Raw genomic sequence first — 13,969 nt, forward strand, 5'->3', positions numbered from 1 at the left:
GTCATAGTAGATAGTGATTTGTCATAGCAGTGGCACAAGCCAAGTATTTGTTGGATACAAATCTGTTCGTTTATTTCATTTATATTTTGAAGCATGCACCCTTTAGGTACAAAGTTGTCCCTTTGATATAGTCCCAGTGACAAGCTCCTAAATGTACAATTTTCCCTTTTTTTCCCCCAAAGAGCATATAAGAACAAACTCAGTAACTGATGTATGGTTTATTTCGGCAGATACACTCCTCCTCCCACTGTTGTTCACCAATAAATGCTGAAATATTCCCATCGGTTTACAAGTGAAGACAAAAAAATCATCAGGGTGAGCTGAAATCTGCAAATACTTTTATTAAAGTTTATTATTATGACAAGTTTATTCTCTATTTCTCATTCATTTATAATGCTGAGGATAATATGTTGAGTCTGTGTCTGCACATATTTTTTTTCCTTAGGGCATGTTCAACACTTTTCAAACACAGTGCTTCTACCCCGTTACAATGTAAACATTTTACTCTCTTGCAGTCCTCTATACAGACAGGAAATATATGGTCATAATAGTAGAATAACTTGATTACTATGCAGGCCTCCTTGCATACAGGAAACACATGATCATTATAGTAGATTGCAAACATGGCTATATTTACATTGATTATACTTGGTTAATACATATTTGATTAATTTAAAAAAATCTTTAAAATGTTCAAAAAAGGAAGGTTTGGGGAACTTGGGAAGACTCAAATTGATTGTCAGGTCAGACAAAATATTACTTTAACTGTTTTACGTTACATGTATTTTATATCTGGTTCACAAATGTTTTTACCAAAAATGTTGGACATTGCTTATAGTTTAATAATTAATTAATGTATTCATTTGCAATAAAAAAAAAACACCAAACCGTATCAAGTACATTAACTCCCCCCCCCCCCTTTTTTTTTTTTTTTTTTTTTTTTTTGTGGGATTTGGGCTATGTTTAATCGAATGTGATCTGTAAATGCGCGAAAAAAAAAAAAAAAAAAAAAACGTTTCCATTGCTGTTTCGCGAAATAAATTGAAATTGCGAATTGCCTGAAAAACCATGCCAGTGTCAAAACTTTTTTGCGATATGTGACCCTGGACCACAAAACCAGTAAGTGTACATTTGTCGAAATTGAGATTCTTGCGTCATCTGAAAGCTGAGTAAATAAGCTTTCCATTGATATATTGTTTGTTAAAATATGACAATGTTTGTCTGAGATACAACTATTTGAAATCCAGGAATCTGAGGGTGAATTTGGCATAAAATCGGCAATAGCCAATTTTGGATAGTTTGGGATTTGGTCTTAGTGACTTAGGAGTCCTCTTCATTACTCCTAACATTTCACAAGTTTAGGAGCTGGTTTTAGTGCTAAAATGCTTTGTGAAGTACTCTTAGAGCAAAATGACCGACGCCCATTATTTTTAAGATTTTCTCCTAAATCAGCAAGTTAGGAGCTACTTTTAGCCTTAAGATGTTTTGTGAATATGGTCCCTGAAATGCAAAGCATCCTTCCGAGTCATTACTTCCGCGTTCAGGAAAAACGTATATACAAGTGCATTTACTACGGGTTTGTGGCAGATCGCGCCGGCGCGCCTAAGAAAAGCATACAATAGATTTATTTTGAAACATCAAGACACATAAAGTTATGAGTTGAATCACAATGCTTCCTTTACTGAGCTGAATATCCCTCTTCTGAGACAGTACTATCCTAGAATGTGCACAAAGCGCGTTCCTCTACATAATCACTAAAAGCTGTCACTTACTTTCACTTTCGATCTCACGATGTTCCGTTAATAAGCTCTCTACACTGTACAATGAAACTCTTATTTGCATGATATCTATGCTTTTTTATAATGAGAGGATTCCCGAGCTTGCAGAACTCCGCAAACTCAGCATTTTGAGCGGTAAGTGGATTTTAACTAACAGTTCTAGTCATTGCATAAGAAATTAACAGATTTGTCTGATTGGCTGCATGGTTCAACGCTGCAGATATGTTCCGGCAATAATAGATGTGATATTCCACAGCCGCTTACATCGCTTATTGGTTAAATCCGCCCCTAAATATAAGCTAAATAAAGAGGAAAATGTGGAGGAACAAAACATTTATTTGTTTAGAAATTCGTTACATGCAAAAAGAAAATTCACATTTGCATATCAACTTGTACACATTTGTTTCATGTAAAGTCACATATAGCGATGCAGTTTTCTCAAACTACTAAGAAATTCAAATTTGGTGTGAACAACAAAACTGTTTGGAGAGCTGAATTGTAAAAATTCGAATTCTAGATTCGAGCCAAAGTGACTGAGAAAATGGAAATGATTTTTAAAGTGCATAAAACATTTTTAATGAAAATGGTATCATGTAAAAGCCGCCAAATCAAATGAATGCCTTAAACACCTAAAAGTGGACCACATTTTGTGAAAAACACAATTACGAAAGGAAGAAATGGCATCAACTCAATGTCAAGACTCTGAGAGAAATTGTACTTTTAAATATGGATCTAAACATTACTCCACTGTATTGCAGTCACAGTTGCTGCTATATTTTCTGTATTGAGGACTTTTCTGGTGCCTTTTTAAGGGTCCACCCTTGGAAATCTCCGCCCAGATCAGTTCAGTTTTCTTACGAATCGCTTTCCAACTCTTCTCACACAGATAACCTTGCGTCAGTGTGAATTCTCAACCGACTTCAACTGAAATCCTTGATTACAGGTGAAACACTTTTCATACAGAGCAAGTAAAAGCCTTTTTCCCAGTGTGAATTAACATGTGACTCTTGAGGCATTCTTTGCGTTTGAAAGTGTTTCCACACTGAGAGCAAGTGAAAGGCTTTTCCGTAGAGTGAGTTATCAAATGAACCGTAAGGTGTCCTTTCTGTGTAAAACTCTTTCCGCACTGAGAGCAGCTGAAAGACTTTATCCCATTGTGAATCAGCATGTGATTCTTAAGGCATCCTTTACGTTTGAAAGTGCTTCCACATTGAGAGCAGCTGAAAGGCTTTTTCCCACTATGAATTATCATGTGATTGTTAAGACTTGCTTTACGCGTGAAAGTGCTTCCACACTGGGAACAGGTGAAAGGCTTTTCCGAGGAGTGGATACGCACATGCTCATCAAGTTTCTTTTTCTGCGTAAAACCCTTTCCACACTCAGAGCAGCTGAAAGGCTTCTCTAAAGAGTGATTGCGCAAATGCTCCTCGAATTGTTTTTTCAGCGAAAAACTCCTTTCGCACTGAGAGCAGCTGAAAGGCTTTTCCGAAGAGTGAGTTACCAAATGAATCTTAAGGTGTCCTTTTTGTGTAAAACTTTTTCCACACTGAGAGCAGACAAAAGGCTTTATTCCAGCATGAATTAACATGTGATTCTTCAGGCTTCCTTTACATGTGAAAGTGTTTCCACACTCAGAGCAGCTGAAAGGCTTTCCCCCACTATGAATTGTCATGTGGTTTTTAAGGTTTGCTTTACGCGTAAAAGCGCTTCCACACACAGGGCAGCCGAAAGGCTTTTCTGAAGAGTGAACGAGCATGTGATCATTGAGTTGTTTTTGCTGTGTGAAACTCTTTCCACACTCAGAGCAGCTGAAAGGCTTTGTTCCAGCATGAACTAACATGTGGTAAAGAAGACTTCTTTTATGTTTGAAAGTGTTTCCACATTCAGAGCAGCTGAAAGGCTTTTCTCCACTATGAATTATCATGTGATTTTTAAGGTTCGCTTTACGTGTGAAAGTGCTTCCACACTGAGAGCAGCTGAAAGGCTTTACTGAGGAGTGAACAAGCGTATGATTATTGAGTTGTTTCTCCTGCGTAAAACTCTTTCCACACTCAGAGCAGATGAAAGGTTTTATTCCAGCATGAACTAATGTGTGGTACATGAGGCTTCTTTTATGCTTGAAATTGTTTCCACACTGAGAGCAGGTGTAAGGCCATTCGACTTCGGATATTTCAATGTTGCTTTGTAAGCAACTGTTTTCAGTTTTGGTGCAACTCATTAATTGTTCTCCAGCATCATTCTGATCCTGATGAGTCTCCTCCACTTCATTCAGATCTTGACTTTCATCTTTCACTTTCATCAGGCCTGAAACGAAAACATTAAAATGAGAAAAATATGAAATTAGCATGTGTTTACATGTAAATATTAACATCAATTGTTCTGTTTAATATTTTAGTTTTACATTTAAGCGTTTTTTTTTTTAAAGAAAAGGAACTGAGATGGCAGAAAGCGGCATCATGTCATTTTCTTTATTTTTTTAAAAGCTTAATGTTTTGTTTTTATTTCAAGGGTATGCTTATGCAAGCATTTACAGTTCTGAATGATTAAGTATTTGCTTAAAAAACAGACTAACATATATGTACACTGCATCATGCATTATATTGTCTATTTTACATCCTAGTTTGTAACTTAATATTAGAAACAATACTATTAGTAGTATTAGGTAGATGCCAGATATAGTATGTATTTTTTTTAAGCTATGACTCTGGATAACTGATTTTAAAATAGATATCACGGTTCTCCCATGATTCTGAAAACAAAACATTAGAGAACCAAACAAAATAATATGTAACCTAATTTACTTGAGTTTATGACTAAATGTTTTAATGAGACTTTTATAAATGTCTAAAATGTTACAAATAAGTCTATTTAAAAAATAAATAAATTCATTATGTGATATGAAAGAAAACCAATATCTTGAGTTAATGATTTATTCATCAAATACATTTTAACCGTCAGTGATTGCCACTGGCACAATATATCATAAACAATCTTTATTTTAAGCGTAACATTAGTTCAATTAATAATTTTGATCGCGGCTAAATCCGGACTATAAACTTTCGTTATTTAATGCATTTAAACATAAATGTAGACTGTTTGTGAAGCTGTTTCGAATAAAGCTCACATGATGTGCTGCTTTCTGGATCCGCGGCTGGTTTAAATATTCCGGTGTGATTGTGATTATAAAAGTATCCTTGGCCCAAGCCCAACAATTGAACTCAAGAATTAACACCAACCTTCTTGTTCCTCCTGTTTTATTCTCCAGCGTTCTGGATCAATCGTCTCCTCTACACTCTCCTCCTTAATCAACACCATCTTCACAGCAGCAGATCTCAGTTCAGATGATAGCTCTCCAGATATTCCTACTTGCTTGAAAAGTCACGACTGGGAGGATGAGGATATTACATAGATTCATTGACCTGATTCAAAAACTGTATTTTACTATTTGCAGAAAAGGCATTTCTTAACCATTTGTAATAAAATAGCATCACGACAAAACAACAGAACAGAGGGCACGGTGAAACTAATCTTCTTCCTCTGAGGTTTAATGGTGTTTGGCAAACAAACGTATGTGTTTTAGCGCCATCCGCTGAACTGGAGTGTGAAGGGTTGAGAGGAAGGAAAATAATACGGGGAAAAATACGTAAACACTGGGTCGGGTTCTTCTGCAGCGATGTAGATAGAGAAAATTAGCTGTTCACACAAAGTTCACGCAGAGCTAGACAAGACAAGACAAATTGGAGGTTAAAAGTATATAAATTGTCCATTTATTTGAGAAAATCACCAATTGTTTCACTAATAAGACCCTTCTTCGTCAGATTGGATCGTTTTTGAACCTGCATTTTAGAGGTCCAAACACTATATGGAGATCTGAAATCGTGAAATGTTTTCCTTAAAAAACAACAACATTTCTTTACGTCAAAAACAAACAGTTATTTGAAAATGTCACTTTTGCTGAGTTTTCTGTTTTTGTTGCTTATGTCTTATTTGAATGTAAATAGTTGGGAGAATATCAGATGTGTATCAGTGTGGATGGGTGCATTAATCCTAAAATCACAAGGGCTGTCAAAAGTACCGACTTCGGTACTGAAATTTTAAAAATATTAATTTCCCATTAATATTTGACCACTGTTATGTAAACTCTTAAACACTGCTGATTGTGATTGGCTACAATTATTATCACTTCAGGCTCTTTACCAAAACAGTACACAGCGGCAAACAGGATCAATTAAAAGCCGTGTCTTTCAGCGAAATGCCTAATATATTTGCACAGACGGATCAGACGCAGCTTTCAAATTCTGTGTACCTTCGTACTAGATCTGATGGAAAGCTTTTCAACTTTCAAAGCTTCATCAGCGCTCAAGTGCTAGCAAGAAATGGAGATTTTCAAAATTTCAGTGCACAATTAACCAGCTAACAATTTTTGGTTCCCAGAACGTTCCTGGAACGTTCCCAAGAACGTTCCCTATTGGTTAGCCAGGAAAGTTTTCTTTATGAATGTTCGCATTAGGTTAGGGGAACGTTCTGGGAACTTACTGGGAATGTTCCGGGAACGTTCTTAGAACGTTGTTTTTAGGTTAGGGGAACGTTCCGGGAACTTTCCCGCAACATTCTTTTTAGGTTAGGGGAACATTCTAGGAACCTACTGGGAACATTCCGGGAACGTTCCGGCAATGTTCTAAGAACATTCCCGGAACGTTCCCCTAACGTAATAGAACCTAAGGAACGTTCTATTTAAGTAAAGAAAAATTTCCTGGCTAACCAATAGGGAAAGTTCTATTTATGTTCCTAGAAGGTTCCCTGAAAGTTCTCTGATGGTTCCCAGAACCTCTTCACTTCTGTTCGTCTGCACTCCCGTTTCCCGAAGTAAGTGGCATTAAAGGCGGACGGATGTGAATCTCAATAATCACTACTACACAGCATGTCTTAACAATTGTTTAATCATTACAGATAATCAGTTTGTTTTCATTTAACCATCACAAGAAACATTAAATGAGACTGAATTATGCTATTATGTTAGATTTCGTTAATGTAAAATGTAGAAGTAGCTACCATACCATAAAAGAACCCTGATTTTATGTTTATTATAGCACCAAATAACATGACTTCAACAAAATATTCGATTTTAAAAATTTGTATTTTATTTTTTACAAACAATATTAAAAACGAATTACATTTGTTTGACTTGAACTAGGATAACATTACATTCGTTTCTTACCGATGAATTAACGATGATGTGCTTCCCTCTTTTGGTCACTTAACGAAAATGTCTCGGTTAACATTATGTTTTCTACAATAAGATGTGTCAAATATATATATATATTTGAAAATCTGGAATCTGCGGGTGCAAAAAAAAATCAAAATCCTGAGAAAATCACCTTTAAAGTTGTTCAAATTAGGTTCTTAACAATGCATATTACTAATCAAAAATTACATTTTGATACCTTTACAGTAGGAATTTTACAAAAAATCTTCATGGAACATGATCTTTACTTAATTTCCTAATGATTTTTGGCATAAAAGAAAAATCAATAATTTTGACCCATGCCATGTATTTTTGGCTATTGCTACAAACATACCCCAGCGACTTAAGACTGGTTTTGTGGTCCAGGGTCACATATGTTATAAGTAACTATCCATTAAAGAGATCAATAAACGAACTTTAGTCAGTCAGTAAAATGAAATAACCGTTATTTTTAAAATTACGCGAGCGCGCCGCTTTATGTTGAGGACAGGAGAAAGCCGTGATGGAGAAAAGAAATAAACAGTGTTTATAATATGATTTTCAGACACTTAACCTTGGCTTATTTTAGTTATAAAATTAAAATTATATTATCATTATAATGCGGTTTGACCACTTTGTCATTTATTAAAAGCTTATTTCGGACATGAGATTCTGGTTGTTTATGATGAAAAAAAAAATCATTTCAGCATTAGAAAAATCAGTCATCTGCAAAGTTTTAATTCGTTTAATGACTACTAAAAATAACCTGCAGGGAACGTTCTGGGTAGTTTCTTTTTAGGTTAAAAAATAAAAATTCAAAATAACCCGCAGGGAACGTTCTCTGTAGGTTATAAAATTAAAACCTAAAAATAACCTACAGGGAACGTTCTGGGAAGGTTTTTTTATAGGTTATAAAATAAAAAATAAAAATAAACCTGCAGGGAACGTTCTGGGAACGTTCTCTGTAGGTTAAACAAATAAATATAAAAATAACCTACAGGGAAAGTTCTGGGAAGGTTCTTTTTAGGTTATAAAAAAAATACTAACATGCAGGGAACGTTCTCATTTGGTTCCCGAAAAAAATAACCAGTTGGGAACCATATGGGATCATTTCAGCATTAGAAAAATCAGTCATCTGCAAAGTTTTAATTCGTTTAATGACTACTAAAAATAACCTGCAGGGAACGTTCTGGGAAGGTTCTTTTGAGGTTAAAAAATAAAACTCAAAATAACCCGCAGGGAACGTTCTCTGTAGGTTATAAAATTAAAACCTAAAAATGACATGCAGGGAAACGTTCTGGAAAGGTTTTTTTATAGGTTATAAAATAAAAACTAAAAATAAACCTGCAGGGAACATTCTAGGAACGTTCTCTGTAGGTTAAAAAAAATAAATATAAAAATAACCTACAGGGAAAGTTCTGGGAAGGTTCTTTGTAGGTTATATAAAAAAAAATACTAACCTGCAGGGAACGTTCTCATTTGGTTCCCGAAAAAAATAACCAGTTGGGTTGTCCGTTTCTATTTTCAGAAGTTGTGAATGGTACCAAAATAGCGAACCGTACCATACCACTTTTTTGGTATCCTTCCATTAGGGTACCTAGCACATCAAAGAATACCAAAAGGGTGGAGCTAAACTCACTTCAGAACGTTGATTGGTTGACTAAAATTGTCACTTGTGCGTGCTACAAGGGGATAAGCTTTTTTTCAATCGTTCTGCTATGCGCGTTGTTGGGCTAGCCTACATCATAGTGCGCAAACACAAACAAATATAAAAGTGTATTTTATCATTTTACATTTTCACACAGACAATAGCCGTTTCTCAATGTGCGTTCTTGTCTATTCTTGGGGACTTGTGAAACGTCATTGCCCAAAAACCTGCATAATTTTCAAAATAATACCTTTATTGCGTCATTAAGAGTATTTCACGTGACAATGTAGTTGTTTAAAACTCAAATCTGTGTTTTATTTATAAAGATAGCGTCTATTATAAAATTTGCTATGCTGATTTTTGTGTGGAAACGCACGCTGGATCAGGATATTTAGTCGAGTGGAAACGATCCATAAGTCACAGCAGTCTAATATACCTCCTGCTGTCCGTCATCAATCATGTAACAAATGCAAGAGAGAAAATCATTTACTGTCACTTCCTAAAATCACTTATTCATGACGGAATAACTTCAGTAGCTTTTTAAATAATTAATCTGCATTTAATTCATACAATTTCTCTTTGAAAGCATGAAGAATATTGTGTGCATGTTGTTATAAAGAATGCATATATCATTGATTGAAAAGAGGTCATGTTCTTGTTTCTTTGAGAAGTGTTTTTATTTGATTTCAAGGTAAAGACGTTACATGCCACATCATTTAAATCTGTCTCGAACCTTAATATCATTCCTACTAACATATTTATAGATGTTTTCTCCAGAAGTGAATAAGTTTGGGCATTTTTGAGGTATGCTTAATAAATACTAAACCCATTAGACTTTAGTACACTAAATTTACTGTAGAATTAGTAAACTGAAATATGTAGTCAACTATAAGTAGACCAAATCTAATGCTGATTGATTGAAAGTATGTTGTGGGGCTCAGTCTGATTCACATTTAACAGCTTTCAAAGTGCAGATAAGCTTTGAGCTTTTTTTTTTTTTTTTCGAAGCTCTTTTCGCAAAGTTGACATGCATAAGGAATCGCTTTAATGTCAATTCTCAGTCTTTCAAGGTTTCCTTTACATGTGACAGCACTCCCACACTAAGAACCAGTGAAATCCTGTTTTGAAGTGTGAACACGCACATGCAAATTAAGTAGTTTTTTCTGTGTGAAACTCTTTCCACACTCAGAGCAGCTGAAAGGCTTTATTCCAGCATGAATTAACATGTGATTCTTCAGGCTTCCTTTACGTGAGAAAATCTTTGCACACACAGAGCAGGTTAAAGACTTTTCAGAGGTGTGATAAAACATATGCTCATTAAGTTGTTTTTTCTGCGTGAATCTCCTTCCACACTGACAGCAGACGAAAGGCTTTATTCCAGCATGAATTAACATGTGATTCTTCAGGCTTGCTCTACGTGACAAAGTCTTTCCACACTCAGAGCAGGTGAAATTCTTACCTGGGGTGTGAATAAGCACATGCTCATTGAGTTGTTTTTTCTGTGTGAAACTCTTTCCACACTGAGAGCAGGCAAAAGGCTTTATTCCAGCATGAGTTAACATGTGATTTTTCAAGCTTTCCTTACGTGACAAAGACTTGCCACACTCAGAGCAGGGGAAAGGCTTTTCTGAAGTGTGAGTTACCAAATGACTCCTAAGGCATCCTTTATATCTAAAACTCCTCCCGCATTGGGGGCAGACGAAAGGCTTTATATCAGCATGAATTAACATGTGATTCTTCAGGGTTCCTTTACACGTAAACGTCTTTCCACACTGAGGACAAGTTAACTGCTTTTGTGAAGTGTGAATTAGCATATGCACATTAAGCTTTTTTTTCTGCGTGAAACTCTGTCCACACTCAGAGCAGCTGAAAGAGTTTATTTCGGTATGAAGTTTCATGTGATACCAAAGGCTTCCTTCGTGACTGAACGAGTTTCCACACTGAGAGCAGCTGAAAGACTTCTTTCCCGTATGAATTGACATGTGATTGTTAAGGCTTACTTTGCGTGTGAACGTATTTCCACACTCAGAGCAGGTGAAAGGCCTTTTGGCTTCTTTTTTGTGAATGTTGCGTTGCAAGCTACTGTTTTCAGTTTTGAAGCAACTCACTATTGTTTCTCCAGTGGCATCGTCAGCTTCCTGATGCTGATGCTTCTCCTCCGCTTCATTCAGGTCTTGTCTTTCCTCTTTCACTTTCACCAGGCCTAAAATGTAAACATTCATTTGATGAAAATAAATCAGGACGTTAGAACAAAGCGGAACACTTTTCTTAGCATTTTTTGTTTTAAGTTTTACATTCAGATGACAACATTGCCAAAACAATCCCTGTTCACAAGGATCCATGAAATTCAAAATGCTGTATTATGCGGACATGCCAGTAGACGGCAATGTCACTGTAAAGAAACACTATGCTCCTATAGACTGAATGCATAATACAGATGCACATGACGTCACTGTTTGTACAAATTTGTGTTTGTAGCGTGTAAACTTTCAAAGTTTTTAGTGTAAATGAACGGCCAAAATGCATACAAGTTTTTATTTGGAAATTGTGTATTGTAAACACCTCCTTAAACTAAACCCTAGTAGAACCTCTGACCATTGATAAGGCATTTACACAACACCATTTTCAACAAAAACAGAAAATGCATGCATTTTGGCCATGCATTTAGACAACATCAGCATTTTTTGATGAATCTTAAATGAATAGTTCATCCAACAATAGAAAATCTGTCATTATTTACTCACCCTCAAATTGTTCCAAACCTGTATGCATTTATTTATTCTGTTTAACAAAAGAGGAGATATTTGAATTTTTAAACAATGTTTTTACTTACTTACTAATTTCCATAATATCCAAGTGGTTTCTGGGAGCCAGTTACTACCATATTAGTTTTTTCCTACTTTTGGAAGTCAGTGGTGCAAGAAAACTTGGGTTACAAACATTCTTGGAAATATCTTCCGTCAAGTTCAGCAGAACAAAGAAATGTATTCATGTTTGGAAAAACTCGAGGGTGAGTAAATGATGACATATTTTTCATTTTTAAGTGAATTATCTCTTTAAAGTTCTGAAAAACTGGGTTCGAAGTGCATGTGTATTACTTGTTCAGTCTATCTGTGAACGGGATCGTTTAGACAATGTTGTCTTCTGTATGTGTATAACTTTAAAACAATTAGCAACTTTCAAACTCAGATGCATTTAAGTCATTTACTTTCTTCAACTGTTTATTTATTCATGTAAATGACATTGTTTTACAGGTTTTGTAACTACAGCCACTGAATCTGACTTTCTCTGAACTTTAATATCCTTTTCAAAAACTTTTCCCCCAAAACTTTTTTTAGAATAATATAATAATAGTAATATTAGGAATAATAATAATAGCTTAAAATCTGCACGATACATGAGCTATAATGGATTAGGTTCAAATTTAAGCAAGACTCCATCGACTTCTACAATACACTAAATCACTTGCTCATGTAGATATATACAAAGGAACTTTTCACATATCTTAGCTGAAAAAAAGCTATAGCAGGGTATATGTATAGATGTATTTGGGAGACTTGAGCAACTATAATTTTGTATTACTATTAGACATCTGAGTTAAACAGTTTTACGATTCCAAAAAAGCAATGAGCGAAAATATAAATCATGACAACAGGACGTTTTATTTTTCTTTTTTACATTAAGTAGGCTAATGTAAAGCGTTTTTAGGGCACTCTGGTAAATCTTTGTAAGTTTAATGTACCACAAACTCATAAAAGATGAATAAAGAGTAAACACCAACCTCCGTGTTCCTCATGTTTTATTCTCCAGGGTTCTTGTTCCTCTTGTTTTATTCTCCATGGTTCTGGTTCCTCTTGTTTTATTCTCCTGGTTCCTGGTTCACTTATGTTCTCCTCAATCTCCTCTTTAACAAACACCATCTTCACAGCAGCAGATCTCAGTTCAGCTGATACTCCTCCAGATATACCAGCTTACTTGAAAACTTATTCACGATTGGGAAGATGAGATATTACAGGTGTTCACTGACCCGATTCAAAATCCGTATTTTTCTACTTAGGTGAACAAAATTACTAACAGTTTGTATTAAAACAGCATCACGACAGAACAACTGAGAGCACTAATCTTCTTCCTCTGAGGTTTAATGGTGTTTGGCAAACAAACCTATGTGTTTTAGCGCCAGCCGCTGGACTGGAGTGTGAAGCGTCGAGAGGATGGAGAATTACTTGTGTCTTCGTGTACAACATGCACTGGTTGTCTTCTCTAAAAAAAAAAAAAAAAACGCAGTCTTTGTCTATTAAAAAAGTATGTTTCAAAATATGTCAACAAATTCCTTCATTTTCCCCTCAGGTTGGTGCTTATCTTGCTTCTGGATCGCAAAATAACAAGAATGCGTCAGTGACTAATATCTTGATATTATCGCATGTAGAAACAGTTTGCAATATACAGTTGGCTTGATCATATTTATATAGCAATAATAAATTGTAAGTGTGTTTCCTTCATTCCCCCAGCCCCAAAAGCAAACTGTAAACATTAGAGCTTATGGATACTACAGACTTTCGTAATTTAGCCTCAGGGCTCTTTTAATACCAGGTTCAGGTACCCATCCATGCTTACAAGAGAAGCAAAGAAGAATCCGTTACAAAGCTACATGATGGTAAATCTTGCATCTGTGTTTCCTATATACATCTTAAGTGGAAGAATAACTGTAATTTAAAAATCAAGAGTGAAGAATCATAAAAAAATGTTCAGTCTCTCTCAGAAGATCAACAGCCTCTTCATTTTCCTCAACAAGAATGGTTTGTAAAAAGCTTCTACTTTTCCTAAAGAAAGATTAAACAAACCATAAGTGACACATATGCATTATACCAGTGGTGTAGTCTAGTTTTTTGTAGTGAGTATACTGTGATTTTTCCCTCCCAGCCCCATATTCACCCATCCCAGAGCAACACCCCAAACACCACCACACTCATTAATGCATACAGCATGCATCTATATGTAATTGAGAGCATTCTGAAACACTGTTTATGTGTTACCAACATTTTGATTTATTTTTAGCAAGTTTTATGAGCTGTCAATTTCCAAAGCACATTTAGGGGTGCAAGTTGGAACTATTATTAACAATAAAAGAAGGGCTCAAAAAATAACTTTTTTACTTGGTAGCACTGGTGTGCTCCTAACTTCAAAATGTTAGGAGCACAAAAAAAAAAAAAAAAAATAGGTGCACCCAATTTCTTTTTAATATTGGGCAAATCTTCATTCTTCATGGATGATTCTTATTACTGGTGCTATACAAGCAAATTGGCTGATTTTGAAATTGAC

At 35.4% G+C, this 13,969-nt stretch overlaps 2 protein-coding genes across 2 annotated transcripts; both read right to left on the bottom strand.

Moving 5' to 3' along the window:
• Window positions 1–1,955: 1,955 nt before the first annotated feature.
• Window positions 1,956–5,281, bottom strand: LOC141330833 (uncharacterized). Its single transcript, XM_073835601.1, has 2 exons — window positions 5,015–5,281; window positions 1,956–4,082 (listed from the first exon to the last, which is right to left on the bottom strand). The coding sequence occupies exons 1-2, from the start codon at window positions 5,091–5,093 to the stop codon at window positions 2,734–2,736; spliced, it is 1,428 nt and encodes a 475-aa protein (XP_073691702.1). The 5' UTR covers window positions 5,094–5,281; the 3' UTR covers window positions 1,956–2,733.
• A 4,380-nt stretch (window positions 5,282–9,661) lies between these two features.
• LOC141331005 (uncharacterized) lies at window positions 9,662–12,768 on the bottom strand. Its single transcript, XM_073835831.1, has 2 exons — window positions 12,432–12,768; window positions 9,662–10,853 (listed from the first exon to the last, which is right to left on the bottom strand). Exons 1-2 carry the CDS (start codon window positions 12,568–12,570, stop codon window positions 9,751–9,753), a joined length of 1,242 nt encoding a protein of 413 aa, XP_073691932.1. The 5' UTR covers window positions 12,571–12,768; the 3' UTR covers window positions 9,662–9,750.
• Window positions 12,769–13,969: the final 1,201 nt, after the last annotated feature.

The sequence above is a fragment of the Garra rufa genome, chromosome 1 (assembly GCF_049309525.1).
Source record: "Garra rufa chromosome 1, GarRuf1.0, whole genome shotgun sequence".
Classification (NCBI taxonomy): domain Eukaryota; kingdom Metazoa; phylum Chordata; class Actinopteri; order Cypriniformes; family Cyprinidae; genus Garra; species Garra rufa.

What these genes read in the sequence shown, in the direction of transcription:
- LOC141330833 (XM_073835601.1), bottom strand. Translation starts at nt 5,093, where the DNA reads ATGGTGTTGATTAAGGAGGAGAGTGTAGAGGAGACGATTGATCCAGAA. An exon ending in AAAACAGGAGGAACAAGAAG is followed by an intron (nt 4,083 to 5,014) that starts GTTGGTGTTAAT and finishes TTTTCGTTTCAG; the next exon opens with GCCTGATGAAAGTGAAAGAT.
- LOC141331005 (XM_073835831.1), bottom strand. Translation starts at nt 12,570, where the DNA reads ATGGTGTTTGTTAAAGAGGAGATTGAGGAGAACATAAGTGAACCAGGA. An exon ending in AAAACATGAGGAACACGGAG is followed by an intron (nt 10,854 to 12,431) that starts GTTGGTGTTTAC and finishes TTTACATTTTAG; the next exon opens with GCCTGGTGAAAGTGAAAGAG.